Source organism: Lithobates pipiens, unplaced genomic scaffold (assembly GCF_037356315.1).
Source record: "Lithobates pipiens isolate NorthernLeopardFrog02 unplaced genomic scaffold, aLitPip1_a1.2 Scaffold_23, whole genome shotgun sequence".
NCBI classification, from domain to species: Eukaryota; Metazoa; Chordata; class Amphibia; order Anura; family Ranidae; genus Lithobates; species Lithobates pipiens.
The window spans coordinates 243628973-243644216 of NW_027507785.1; the positions used below are offsets into that span (position 1 = coordinate 243628973).

The 15244-nt window shown below is 41.1% G+C and overlaps 1 protein-coding gene across 2 annotated transcripts in view; it reads right to left on the reverse strand.

The window, feature by feature from the left end:
• Positions 1-2372: 2372 nt before the first annotated feature.
• LOC143928220 (pancreatic lipase-related protein 2-like) overlaps positions 2373-15244 on the reverse strand; it is a 39569-nt gene continuing 26697 nt past the window's right edge. Inside the window, exons 9-14 of one of the 2 annotated variants that reach the window (XM_077452964.1) lie at positions 13774-13892; positions 7269-7395; positions 5898-6009; positions 5432-5599; positions 3385-3490; positions 2373-2690 (exon numbers count right to left, since the gene is read on the reverse strand). In XM_077452964.1, coding sequence (XP_077309090.1) covers positions 3415-3490; positions 5432-5599; positions 5898-6009; positions 7269-7395; positions 13774-13892 — 602 coding nt within the window. In that variant the 3' untranslated portion in view covers positions 2373-2690; positions 3385-3414. Of the gene's footprint in view, positions 2691-2968; positions 3491-5431; positions 5600-5897; positions 6010-7268; positions 7396-13773; positions 13893-15244 lie in introns of those variants that run through there. The other variant, XM_077452965.1, reaches the window with a different exon arrangement.

The window sequence follows — 15244 nt, forward strand, 5'->3', positions numbered from 1 at the left end:
ACGGGGCATTAGAGGCAGAAATTATTAATTGCTCGAGGAATACCTATCAACCTCTGGAGGAACCCTAGGGTTCCATGGAACCTTGGTTGAGAAAGAGGGCAGAGCAGACAGCATCCTTGTACTTCAGAAAATTGCAACTAACCCAAATAACAATAACAATCAAAGCTCAGGCTGGCTACAGCCTAGTTGCAAACATTGCATTTAGACTAGGGACGATCCAGCTCATTGCAGGGTCTCTGTATCCTTCCACAATGACCATGTGTTCAGAATTTATTTGGCTCCTGGAAAGTCATTGCCCATTTTCTCAGTGGCACAAGGAAGCTAAATTGATGTTATGTTATCTTCACACTTTGAGCAACTCTCACCTTTAATATATACTCACAATTAGTGAGAGAGCTGGTTTGTGTTGGGTATAGAGGTTCCTCATATCACTATCATTCATCTCTCAATTTGTTTCCAATTTAAAGTGAATTCTCATTAATTATATCTCAGAGTATTTTATTTTGGTTTCCCCTCACTACGTACAAATTCCAGAATTTCACCTATGTCCCAGAGTCATCAAATACATTGGTGAATTCAGCTCTTTGTTTCATATAGGCAAAAATGGCCCTTATATTTGTTGCTTGGATGTGTATGTGGAATCTGAAGGGAAAACCATATTAACCACTTCAGCCCCGGAAGGATTTACACCCTTCCTGACCAGAGTACTTTTTGCAATAGGGCATTGTGATGCTTTAACTGACAATTGCGCGGTGTGCAATGTTGCACCCAAACAAAATTGATGTCCTTTTTCCCACAAATAGAGCTTTCTTTTGGTGGTATTTGATCACCTCTTCGGTTTTTATTTTTTGCGCTATAAATAAAAAAGTGCGACAATTTTGAAAAACAATATTTTTTACTTTTTCCTATATTAAATATCCCCAAAAAATATATAAAAAAACAAATTTCTTTCTCGGTTTAGGCTGATATGGATTATTTTACATATTTTTGGTAAAATAAATTGCAATAAGCGTATATTGATTGGTTTGAGCAAAGTTATAGCTTCTACAATATAGGGGATAGATTTATGCCATTTTTATTATTATAATTTTTTTTTATTAGTAATGGCAGCGATCTGCAATTTTTAAAATCTGGCACGGCTGTATGAAGTGTTTTATATGCAGTCTGTTTTTACTTATTTTTATTTTTTTTCCACCTTTTAAAATTATGTAGTACAATGTTGCAACAAAAAAGGAGATCACAAATTAAGCCATCACACTGTAGTACCACTGGTTCCATTTTGACCCATCCATACTTGAAGGCTTTAGCTCTATTTTTTTTTTTTTTTTTTTTTTTTAGAAAGACATTTCCTTGTTGTTTCTCAATCTGCTTTCAGGTAGGTCATGGTTTATACCCCTACCTATTTTTGTTTCTTAAAAGGCTCCCGCCAGTTTTTAGTAGAAAAAAACTGTTTTTACAGCAATATTCACCTCCTCCACTATGCTGTCCCCTGCAGTTCCTTACCTGGAAATGAGTTGAATTTTCCAACAGTAACAAAGACAGAATTACTAATGCATATGTAGCACCTTTCAAGCATAGGATGCTAGGTAGTTTCTGGCTCCTTCTGTAATCGAAGTAGCAGTAATTGTTTGTTCCAGCCTGTTCAGGGTTGCACAAGCTGTTTGATTGCTTTCCCCTGCCTCTAGAAGAAGCTTCTAGAGCAGGGATCTCCAAACTATGGCCCTCCACACACTAAAGAGAAGATTGTCCTCTAACTACTATGTGTAAATTTTGGAGTATCCCATGCCCTAACCCATCTCTTGTTAAAGTTCTTCAAGTAATTACAAAAACGACATCCCCTACACTGGTTCATTGGAGCCAGAGAGTCTGGTGCTTGCAGTGGTGAGCAGCCTCTGTACTTTTAGGGAAGAATCAGTTAATACCAGGGCCCCCTACATGGGTAGAGCTACACATGGAACCTAAGAAGACTAAGCCTAATACCTTTCCATCTATTAAATCTTCAACCCTTGTTGTTTTAACTTTGGATAGTAAAACATTTTTTTTCTGCCAGTAAATACTATATACAGCCCACTTCCTCTTTCTTGTCTGGTCATTAGCCTAGGCTTATGACATCATGCACAGCTCTCACTCCCGTAAGAGTTTGCCAGGAAGGGAGGGGGGATGAGTCATAAGAGGGCCAATGAGAACTGCAGAGCTGAATGTGTGCCTCTGTGTGTCTGTGTAAATCCAGGAAGTGAACAGGCAGCAGCTTTAGCTGCCCACAATTAAAATGGCTGCAGCCAGACTCAGTGGAGGGAGATTTCTGCAGCATATTTAGCAAGTACAGAATCACAGTATATATAAAATGATAAGCAAAGTTATTGGAGGGAAGCTTCAGAATGGCAAAGATCTTTTTATTACAAATTATGTGAGCAGACTGCAGTTCCTCTTTAAAGATTCACTACAGAACCAGACTGTTGAAAATATTCTCCTGTGGACACAGTTTGTTCCCAGTTGGGGTGCCTGGTGGGGGGGGGGGGCCCTCGTTCACCGCCCTGTGCCCAACATTCGACATTTGGTAGTAATTACACTAGTCATCAAGGTATAATCGTAAGCTATGCCAGACAATTTTTTCTCAATGTAACTTTGAAACCACGATATATTGTATAACAATTGAATCTGGATGTATTCATTCTTTGTTAATGTGAAACCTTCAATAAAAAAATAATGAATCGAAAACATTCTGGGTTAGCACAGGATACAGTTACTTCATATTCATAGTATTTAACTTCAGTCAGTGTCTGTTTTTTTTTTTTTTTTTTTTTTTTTAAAGCTTCCAACATAACTTTTTTAAAATACAAATTTAACTTTGCAATGCCACAAGGCAAAATTCTAAGGCAATTTCAGAAAAATGTTCCCAATTGTGAAATTTTGCTGACCATCTCTATTGATGCTATGATCTCAGCCTAGGCAAATCACTGCCTACAGCTCAAGGAAGTCTTTTTTAATGATGAAAGGTTTAGCTGTTGTGATAAAAAACATTTTTACAGACTTGTAACATTAAAGAACCTAAATAGACACATGGGTGTGACATGCGCTCCGACTTAGAAAAAAGGTTCCTGCACTACTTTTGGTCCGACTACAGCATGACTTGCATTGACTTCTGTTATAAAAATCATATGCATGTCGCGCTGCAATGTCGGCTTCAAAGTCACACAGAAGTCACTGTGAACCGGACCTTACATGATAACTTCAGACTGGTCTATTATACTTTATATCTGGGAAAACTTTCTGTTTATACATCTTTTTTCACATGGAAAACATTATTTGCATAGCATATGTCAGAAATCTTAAGAACATTTCAGAGAAAGATTCAGTTTATTCTATTATTTCTGATCTACTAACATATAATGGTGTTATCTCCCGAGGGCAGGGTCAGTTTGGCGCGGGACAGAAGTGCAGAGTCTGGCGACGGTTTTCTCTTGTGGTTGTGCTGTTGCAAAATGAATACCTAGAGCCAATGAGAACAGGCTTGTCATTTATATATTTGTACTCTTGTTGTGCACATTTAATATCATTGTTTGATATAGTTTACTATGCTGCACATCTTGCCTTACTAATTAACACAATGCATCACAATACCAGAAAGAAAATTTCACCATATATTTTATTTCTGGACTTCTCATTATATGTACGCGAGGACACCCCATGGGGTGGGGGGAGAGTAAAGGTGAGTAAAGATAGAACCACAAACGGTAGGTGGCAGATCCCATCACTATAGGTCCCAAAAGTTATTGAGCCCCCCCATGCTGAGTCTACCCAACAACTGAGATTCAAGTAAATAGTCAATAAGAGCACCAAATGACAGATCTGAAGGTCCAAGAATGTATTCTTGGACTCTCAAACCTTTCAATTGGCACGCACACTTGACTATATACATGTGAATTGTCATAGCCGGAGTCCCTGTTTGATGGGTACCCCATTTTTGTTGAGAGCAACCTCCCTAGAGCCACTGTGCCCTGCCACAATCTTGAACACTCAGTAGCCTGAAATCCAGCACCTTATCTCTACTTGGAAAAGAAGGTTCCCCCCTCGCCATTGTATGGGATTTCAGGCTCAGAGAGTAGACATAGAATTAAAAAAACAGTAGTTTTATTATCCCCAAAAAAATTTACATATAAAATAAATAACAGACATATCAAAATGTACACAGTAAAAAAAAAAGTGGGGGGGGGGGGGGGACGACACGTTTGCCGAATGTAAATTCACACAATATCTATATTGACATATCCAATGTGTTTCGGAGTCACTTGGCTTCTTTCTCAGGGATAGCTCTGCAGATAGTGTAGATATGGTCTATGAAGTGAAAATCTGTCAGGGCTGGCTTAGCCCTTCCTTCTCTGGGCTGGCTGCTCAGCTGTCGGCTAATTGCCAGCTCTCTTCTCTTTCCACAGTTACCAGCTGTTCCTGATCCTGCTCGTCTGACCACAGATCACATCACAAGAAACTATCTTCTGAATTCCTCTTTAAAGACCGACTTGCTGACATCCCTTCTGGCTCCTTATCCTGCTTGCTGTTCCTCCACTTGGATTCTTGACTTCTGGCCTGGCTGATTCCCCGATCTGGACTCTGGCTATGCTTTGACTACGCTTACTCTATTTACCTTTTTTATTAATAAATAAGTATGATTTAATTGTACTTCTGTCTTGGTCTGGTTCATGGTTTCTGCCAAAATCATATCATTATATTGGCACACATATATACATGTACAGGCATCATATCTGGCAAAATTGATCTATATGCAGTACTTACAGAGTGTCCCCAAACTATGGCTCAAAAGGGCATGTCAATAAAAACTCATCTCTATCCTTCCTATTTGGTGCCAGGTGGTCTCAGTGTATGCCAAACTGACCCCCGCTTGTTTTGAGGCCCCCACCTATTCCCCCTGCTCTACACCCAGATGAGCCAGGGGTGTTTTCTGGATGTGATGGTATTTGATGTGACTATCAATATAAGGTAGATATTGCGTGAATTTGCATTCAGCAATCGTGTACCCCATTTTTTCTTGCAGCACAAAGGTTTTTTCACCTTAATTCATTAAGGTAAAAAACTTTAAGGCTTTAGAATCACTTATGAGTGGAAACCAATCACAATGGTTCTCAATCATTTGTTCTCAAAAATAACATAGTGACTACATGAAGGCAGGAGATTTCATTTCAACAAAACGTTTCAACATTTCAACAAAAAACACCTACAGTCTGCAGATGTTGCTGCATTCTAAAGGTGCCAGTTTTGTTTAATACTGTAGTTGTCAGATAGCCTAACCTGCATGGCTAATTGTAAAATAAAATAGAAGAATAATAAAACTATCTTACTAATCAAAAGAACAGAATTTAAAAAAAAAAAAGCTTTTTTTTTTTTTTCCTTTTAAACCATTACACCTCATACATACGTTGCTTCATTGTTTCCATACTGTACGGTCACAGTGGAAGCACCAAATTCCAGGAAAAAAATATTTGGCCAGTCGCTGTGCCATCGAAATATCACTTTGTGGATGTTCCTAGCACTGATCTCAGCATCTATAAATGCAGAATATGAAGTGTCCGGGGTGATGACTCCTCTGCAAATGGAAAATACAGTCAGTGTTTAAAGAAAACCTGTCAGTATGGGAACATAGGGTCTGCCATCACTCTTATTGACTTCTCTCTGGCCTCCTGATCTGCTTACTTGTTCCAGTCAGTCACTCAGAGAAGGTATTAAGCAAAAAAGCCAAGCACCCAACATTTTTAGAAGGATGTCAGCAATGTCACATGCCTTGTGTCATGAATCTCCCAAGAAGAGAGTAAAAAAGAACAGATTACAGTCCCCACAGCCCCAAAGACCCTTTGGTTACAGACCCCATGTTATCGGTAACATGCCTGTAGATTGTGTGAACCACTGCCGTTTTACTGGAACCTTGTAGAGACACGTCTAAGGACCCCTGGATCTTCTGTGTGCCCACAATATGGACTGTCACTAAGCACCGCCAGCCTGTTAAAGCATAACTTTAATTATCTATCATGAAATGGTAAGTCAGGAGAAGGACTTTCTTTAACAGCATTGGAGACTTCTAATCAATAATCATTTCATCCTGAAGAATTACGGTGGAGGAATCATTGGCATTCCCAAAAGATATAAGAAATGGTCAGTGATTCCATCTGAAACAAACATATTTTATGGTGGCTGATCTTTAATGTTGTATGATCTAGTCACTCTAGTAAATTCTGTAAAGGACGGAAATAATGTGAAACTGGTGCCAGATAATGCTGGATGGAGCTGAAGAGAGTAAAATATTTTAAGTGGTTGCAAAGCTCAGACATCAAATATGCACAAAGCATATCCCTCTATAACAGTGATGGCGAACCTTGGCACCCCAGATGTTTTGGAACTTCATTTCCCATGATGCTCAACTACACTGCAGAGTGCATGAGCATCATGGGAAATGTAGTTCCAAAACATCTGGGGTGCCAAGGTTTGCCATCATTGCTCTATAATGTATACTTGTCTCAATTAAGAGCACCAAATGTAATTTGTGTCTGCTGCTTTGTTCCTCTGCTATCAGTATGAATCACTTCTGACAAGTTTTCCTGACACCAAGCGAAAAATACTGACAGATGAAGGAGCTCTAGCACACAGCTTCAGCTCTGTCCCTGTGTGTGTTGTGAAGGGGGTGTGTGTCCCTTCCCTCCAATTAGCTTTCAGAATTCTCCTCACTAAGCTCTGCAGTGTGTAATATCAGTTCCATGCCCCTTTTTTTCTGACAGCTCAGATAAGCTTTATAAATGTTGTACTTTAAATTGATTTAGAGAAGGGAAGGATGCAGATAGACAAGTACAACTTATGTAGGAAGATTTATTTAATCTTTGTGTATCACCTAAGGCCAGTAACTTGCCTAGGTATATGGAAGGTTTTACAACCTTTTTAAATCCAACTGAAGTCACAAAAATAGACATCCTTCCTAACCCCTTAAAAGAAGGGCTACACCTCTAATGATCAATGTATTCGTCCTTCTCAGGATTAGTGCAGTCTTTACCTTCCCTTCAGAGGCGGTCCTATAGGGCTCCTGAGAAATTCAAGGAGAAGCTCAGATGTGAACTTAGTTCTTCAGAGGGCCAACCGTAGCTAGCTGAAAAAATGCTACAACTTTTTTAAGGCCCAAATAACTTCTAATTTAACAGATAAATACGATGAGGAGAAAACTGAGGGTTTCATCGATACAATGTAATGAAGGCTTACCCAATAATACTTACGGGAATAGCTCTGTGCAACTCCAGTGTTTAGGTAAAATGTTAGGTTGCCTAAGGGTTGTCCAGAATATTTATCAGCATAATGTCCCATCATTGGACACCCAGTGTTGGGGCATGGAAACCCAGAACCCTGAAGGAAAAAAAAAAAGAAACGAAGGACGAAATAAAGAAAAGATATAAAAAAAAAAAAAAAAAAAAAAAAAAAAAAAAGCAGAGGAGAGATTTCCTTACATTCGACAATCAACTCGGGTTATTTTGGAATTCTGCATATTTCAATATATTATATTAGAACTCTAGACAAATACAATCTGCAGGACATAAATGGAAACTATATTATGACTTGTGGAGGATATAAAAATTGTATCTGGAACTTATGAGGGCTGTATATGGAAATATATTTAATTATATTTTAATGAATCCGCTTTTTCTATTTGTCTTTAGCTCTTTTTCAGTTCCTTTCCTGATTGTGTGCTGTTGGTAATCTGCTACTCAAACCTCTTTAAATTGTGTGGTTTCATCTGCACACTTGATCAGTCACGTTGTCATCATAAAATACCCTGTAGACATGTGTAGCGGGACCCCCCATGAGGGCTGCTAATAGACTCTGTACCCCACTGATTACCTTGACTCTGCAAATCCTACCTTACCTCTGACACCCAGGGTTCCATCATCTTGCCAACTGTAGTAGTAAATAGAGACTCACATAATATTGAAGAAACAGTTCAAATATGTTTACTGTGTTAGTAAAACAAAAAATTTGTACAGAATATCACAAAAGTGAGTACACCCCTCACAACTTTGTAAATATTTTATTATATCTTTTCATGTGACAACACTGAAGAAATGACATTTTGCTACAATGTAAAGTAGTGAGTGTACAGCTTGTATAACAGTGTACATTTGCTGTCCCCTCAAAATAACTCAACACACAGCTATTAAAGACTAAACCGCTGGCAACAAAAGTGAGTACACCGCTAAGTGAAAATGTCCAAATTGGGCCCAATTAGTAATTTTCCCTCCCCGGTGTCATGTGACTTGTTAGTGTTACAAGGCCTAAGGTGTGAATGGGGAGCAGGTGTGTTAAATTTGGTGTTATCGCTCTTACTCTCTCATACTGGCCACTGGAAGTTCAACATGGCACCTCATGGCAAAGAACTCTCTGAGGATCTGAAAAAAATATTTTTTTTGCTCTACATGAAGATGGCCTAGGCTATAAGAAGATTTCCAAGACCCTGAAACTGAGCTGCAGGACAGTGGCCAAGATCATACAGTGGTTTAACAAGACAGGTTCCACTCAGAACAGTACTCGCCATGGTCGACCAAAGAAGAGTGCACCTGCTTAGCGTCATATCCATAGGTTGTCTTTGGGAAATAGACATATGAGTGCTGCCAGCATAGCTGCAGATGTTGAAGCAGTGTAGGATGAACCTGTCAGTGCTCAGACCATAAGCCGCACACTGCATTGAATTAGTCTGCATGACTGTCGTCCCTGAAGGAAGCCTATTCTAAAGATGATGCACAAGAAAGCCCACAAGCAGTTTGCTGAAGACAAGCAGACTAAGGACATGGATTACTGGAACTGTCCTGTGGTCTGATGAGACCAAGATAAACTTATTTGGTTCAGATGGTGTCAAGCTTGTATGACGACAACCAGGTGAGGAGTACAAAGACAAGTGTGTCTTGCCTACAGTCAAGCATGGTGGTTGGAGTGTCATGGTCTGGGGCTGCATGAGTGCTGCCAACACTGGAGAGCTACAGTTCATGAATGTCAACATGTACTGTGACATACTGAAGCAGAGCAGGATCCCCTTCCTTTCGGAAACTGGGCAGCAGGGCAGTATTCCAACATGATAACGAACTCAAACACACCTCCAAGACTGCCTTGCTGAAGAAGCTGAGGGTAAAGGTGATGGACTGGCCAAGCATGTCTCCAGACCTAAACCCTATTGAGCATCTGTGGGGCATCCTCAAATGGAAGGTGGAGGAGCCCAAGGTCTCTAACATCTACCAGTTCTGTGATGTCATCCTGGAGGAGTGGATGAGGAGTCCAGTGACAACTTGTGAAGCTCTGGTGAGCTCCATGCCCAAGAGGGTTAAGGCAGTGCTGGAAAATAATGGTCACACAAAAAATTTACACTTTGGGCACAATTTGGACATTTTCACTTAGGCCGCGTATACACGCGGGGACTGTTCGCCCAACTTTGTCCGTCAAACAGTTTCAGCGGACAGTCCGCTCAAAATTAGCATGGACGGACATGCCCACACACGACGAACGAACAGTCCGCTGAAACCGTGCGCAATGACGTGAACGGCACGTACGACGGGACTAGAAAACGACGTCCTATACACTGCAATGCAAACTTCGGCGTGTAAATCCTTTCTGAGCATGCGCGGAACTTAGTTTGACGAACAAGCCTACACACGAGGGGACTGTTCGCTGAAACAAAGTTTCAGCGGACAGTTTTTCGTAATTTCCGAAAAACTTTGTTCAGCAGACTGTCCGCTGAAACTGTCCGCTGAAAGCCCACACACGAGCGGACTGTCCGCCGAAACACTGTTCAGCGGACAAAGTTGAGCGAACAGTCCCCGCGTGTGTACGCGGCCTTAGAGGTGTACTGACTTTTGTTGCCAGAGGTTTAGACATTAATGGCTGTGTGTTGAGTTATTTTGAGGGGACAGCAAATTTACACTGTTATACAAGCTGTACACGTACTACTTTCCATTATAGCAAAGTGTAATTTCTTCAGTGTTGTCACATGAAAAAATATAATAAAATATTTACAAAAATGTGAGGGGTGTATTCACTTTTGCGAAATACTGTATATATCAACTTTGTCCATTAATAACAAAACACTCCTACACACACAGCTGATTTATTTATACTTATCCAAAAACAGTACAATGGTGCAAAGTTCCTTTGGTTGTAAATGAACACAAATATTAACCCAATCACAGTAACCTATGTGAACAGGTTAACAGGAGGGTAGACAATGGACACTATGGGGCTGATTTACGAACAGTTTGCACCATGAGTTGCAGTGCACGCTGATGCGCAACGGCCGTTTTCGTATTCACAAAACATTTGCACCTGTAACACAGCGCAATTCCCCATTTACTATTATATTGCCGGCTGCTGTAGACATGGCACATGCATTCAACTCAGAATTAAAAGAAGGTGGAAGTGCCAATATTATGGGGGTGAAGTGGGTGATGTGAGGAAGTATAGTTATAACTGTCCAAGTAACAAATATGACGAAAATAGAATGACAAAGTAACTTTCTGTGAACAAGCCTGCTGCGCCTGCAAATACACTTAGAACTGCACGAGATCAATTTATGCACTGCGCATGCGCAAGCGGCATTTGCACACATTCAAATGCTTTGGTTCAGTGCGCCGGCAAAATCTTAGTAAATGTCAAGCAACGTAAAGCATTTGCATAAGTTGAACAGGCGCACCTCTCAACTTGACTTTTTTTACGCTGGTTCACCTTTATGGGTTTTTTTTAAGGCTATTTGCACACAGGTCATGTTAGCATTAAGAAAAAAAACAAAATTAAGAAAAAAAAATGTGTGGGGGTCCCCCTTAAAATCCATACCAGGCCCTTCAGGTCTGGTATGGATATTAAGGGGAACCCCATGCCCAAAAAATATATGCCGTGGGGGTCCCCCTCAAAATCCATACCAGACTCTTATCCAAGCACACAACCTAGCAGGCTGGTGAAAAAGAGGGGGGAGGAGAGAGCGCCCTCCCCCTCCTGAACCGTACCAGGCCACATGCCCTCAACATTGGGAGGATGCTTTTGGGGGTAGCCCCCTAAAGCACCTTGTCCCCATGTTGATGAGAACAAGGGCCTCATCCCCACAACCCTGGCCGGTGGTTGTGGAGGTCTGCGGGCGGGGGGCTTATCGGAATCTGGAAGCCCCCTTTAACAGGGGGACCCTCAGATCCCACCCCCCTGTGTGAAATGGTAAGGGGTTACAAAAGTACCCCTACCATTTCACCAAAAAAGTGACAAAAAATGTTAAAAATGACAAGAGACAGTTTTTGACAATTCCTTTAGTAAAGTCTTCTTCTTTCCATCTTCTTTGGGTCTTAATTCTTCCTTCATCCTTTGGTTTCTTCCTCCATCTTCTTCCTTCGATTCCCTGCTTCTTCTCGTCTGGTGTTCTTGTCTGGCATTTTCCTCAGCTACCCCCAAAGCACCCTCCCAATGTTGGCTCTCTCATCCCCCCCCTTTTCCTGCGGCCTGCCAGGTTCTGTGCTCGGATAAGGGTCCGGTATGGATTTTGAGGGGGACCACCATGCAATTTTTTTTTGGTGCGGGGTTCCCCTTAATATCCATACCAGACCTGAAGGGCCTGGTATGCTCTTGGAGGGGAACCCATGACGGTTGTTTCTTTAAAATAAAGTCGCCTGGCCTGGGGGCAACTTAAAGTCATGTTGTAAGTCGCCCCAAGTCGCTCTGTGATTCATACTCAAGTCATGTCCAAGTTGCCTCCCAAAGTCGCGCTGGAAGTCGTGTTGCCCCTGTGTGCGCATTCATCTTAGTAAATGACCCCCTATATCTTCTGTGTCAGATTTCTCCCTTCTGCCTCCTCCAGTGACAGGCCAGTAATCCTGCACAATATGGAGAAACACTATGAAAACTATTACATTAAAATAGGATGGTGCCTTTTATCAGTCCAATGCAATTAAGGCAGATGAGGAAAAAGGATAACAAAAAGGTAAAAGGGTATTCCTTGAAATCCAGATGTCTTCAGCTAGCCTCTTTGTGTTGTAAATAAAGTAATCCTGGATGACAGTGTAGCAGATTTAGTAAAACTTTAGTTTATCCTTGTTGTATTATGACTTCCTTCTTTTGTAATCCTAAATGTGTTATCCAATATGACTACTAGAATCAATCATGTGAACTGAGCATAGGTGTCTGCTTTCAGTGTTTGTTTAAACATAGGATTTACTTCTGTAGGACAAATACCATCAGCGGAACTGTGTGAGTGATGTCTGAAAGCAGTATCCTTAACTATAACATGGGCTATGCCCGCTCACCACTGTGGAACTCAGATGAAGTTGGCAACGATGCAAATGATGAGAAGACTCCAGCCGGAACCCTCTCTCTGTATCCTGGCACTGGGTAATGGCATCCTCCACGCCAAGCTGCAGCCCACTGGAATCTGAATTTCAGACGTCTCTGGATGACCTTTAACACCCTCCGGTCCACTGCACTGAAGAAGCAAAGCTGTCTGCAGAGATCCCTTTGGGTATAGCTGTCTGGCTCCCTGCTGTGTAGGCCGCAAATCATCAGCAACTCACTGTCACACAGACCTTCTGCTGGCAGAGTCAAATGGCATCCATAGAGCCTGATATAAGCAGCACCAGCCCCTCTTATATCCTTTCCCAGCATTCTGTTCTGTCCACTCAGCATTCTGTTAATTGTAGTTCAGATCAGTCCTGCTGGCAAAGTCACTACAGCATTCTGAACTACATATCCCATGATGCTTTGCTCTAAACCCTAACACAGGAAAAGGGAAATTGACACATAGAGTCCAGCAAACACTAGAGGGAGCCAATCCCACATTAATAACATAGAAAATGTCTCTAGATTGTAGGCATAATAGCCAACCCTGGCTACACATGCAGCACCGTAAATATGGATCTGACTATAACAAAAATACAGTGATATATGGTACAGCATAAATACAGCGTAAATAGAAAATAATATAGAAAGATGCTGTAGGTGTGTCTGTAACCCAAACTCAGGCTCTATGCATAATTCCTAAAAAGGCAGAGAAACAAATACAGGAGCAGGAGAGAGGAGAAGGCAATACATTTTCAGAATGGGGAAGAGGATCCTGTCATTCTTCCGTTTCTCCCCCATTCAGAGTGTTGTATTATGTGAAAACAAAGCAAGGAATTTTATGAGTGCAGGGCAGAACAAGAAGGGATGAGTGACGAATTAGAGGACTTGTCATCACTGGAGAGAGGATTTCTAGACTCAGGCCGCGTACACACGGGCGGATTGTCTGTCCAACTTAGTCCGCTGAACAGTGTTTCAGCGGACACTCTGCTCGTGTGTGGGCTTCAGCGGACTTTTTCAGCGGACAGTCTGACGAACAAAGTCTTACGGAATTTCCGTAAGACAGTCCGTTCAAACTTGGTTTTGTCCGTCCAAACTTGGTTTCAGCGGACAGTCCGCTCGTGTGTAGGCAAGTTGGACGGACTAAGTATGGCGCATGCTCAGAAAGGGTTTACACGGCCGAAGGTTGCATTGCAGTGTATAGGACGTCGTTTTTCTAGTCCCGTCGTACGTGCTGTACACGTCATCACGCACGCTTTCAGCGGACTGTCTGCTCATCGTGTGTGGTCAAGTCCGTTCATGCAAATTTTGAACGGACTGTCTGTCGGATTGTCTGCCGAACTTAGTTGGGCAGACAATCCGCCCGTGTGTACGCGGCCCAAGAAAACAATAGAACATGGGTAAGCAATGGAATTAGGATAGAATAAAGCTTACTTCTAAAAATTCCTCATATGACGGACTCTGGTAGCCGATAAACCCATCAGGATGCAGGATACTTTCTCTATAATACTTCAAGCTTCGCATATGGCTACAGCTGACAATATCTGCAAATACTAAGGAGAACAGGAAAATAATCAAGGTTTAGGGTTTGCTTCACATCCAGAAGTAAAAAAAAAAAAAAAAAACAACTGACATTTTCAAAATGGGCAGATATAAATATTAGGATCATTCCTCTGCTACATCCGTAAATTGAAATTTTGAACAAGAAAAAAACCCTGGGTCTGACCACAACATTTATATTAAAAAATATATTTTATCTATACATAGGAAATATAAAAATAGTTTACATATACAAATAGAGAAAAAAATAAATTTAATTTAAAAATATGTATTCACATATGTTGTGCACGATCGACGCACACTGGGCAGATACTTCCAAACTATTGTTCATGTTACAAGATCTCATGTAAGTGGGCCCCCGTGCGTCAATGCATTTCGTTGGCCCACTTCCTCAGGACACACAAAGGGTAAATATAGGAAAAAAATGTGTAAATGAGAAGATAAATTAAATGACCTGATATCTTTTGTTATGTATGAAAAAGATGTATATATATTGGAAATGTCTCAAACAGTCTACCCAATTGCATTTTTATTCATCTTGTCTGAATATGAATATGCATGCATACCGTCAAGTCCCACGCAGTATTTTTGTTGGGTCTCAGGATCCACTTCCTGATTGGCAGAGAAGAGAAACAGAAAGACATTAGTGAATATTAATTCACTAATGTCACACAAGTGGGTGGGCTCACGGCACCGTGCTCTGCACCCTGAGCCCACCCTTTTTTTAAGCCAATTAGAGCCTCAGGCTCTAATCATGTGCTTAAAAAAAATTAAATCCGTGCGTCCGGCACCCTGCATGTATATTAGGGGCCGGGCGCATGGACTAGGGGTGCTGCCCCCTATATTGGATGGGCCGCCACTGTGGGTAACCCAACATTTTTGAGTTGTCACCAGAGAAAGTGGTGAGGGGAAATCTTCCAATGGGCAAATCTGTTATATTAAAAACGCTCTAACATGGGAATTTCCCTCATTTTGGAAAGATTTCCCCTAATTCGTACTGCACATAGAAATATGGTGAAGGGAATCAATAAGACAGAGAGTCACACAACTTTCATTAGCATTATGTTAACTACTGTATAGATACTGTACTACTACTGTATAGATAATTTGTGGCCCCTTAGTGAGGGGACCACATATGAGGCCCCGTTTATCAAAAAAATAGACACCACTGATCTATGAAGTGTCTATTGATTGGGGAAAGGACCTGAATACAGGAGAGAAAAAATATCCATTAATGAAAAACATGTGCCTCTAATTTTGTTGCTTGTGTGATGAATGTTGCATAATGTACACAGATATGAAATACTTGTATAGCGCACAATGCGAACTGAATCGCCTCTAGATT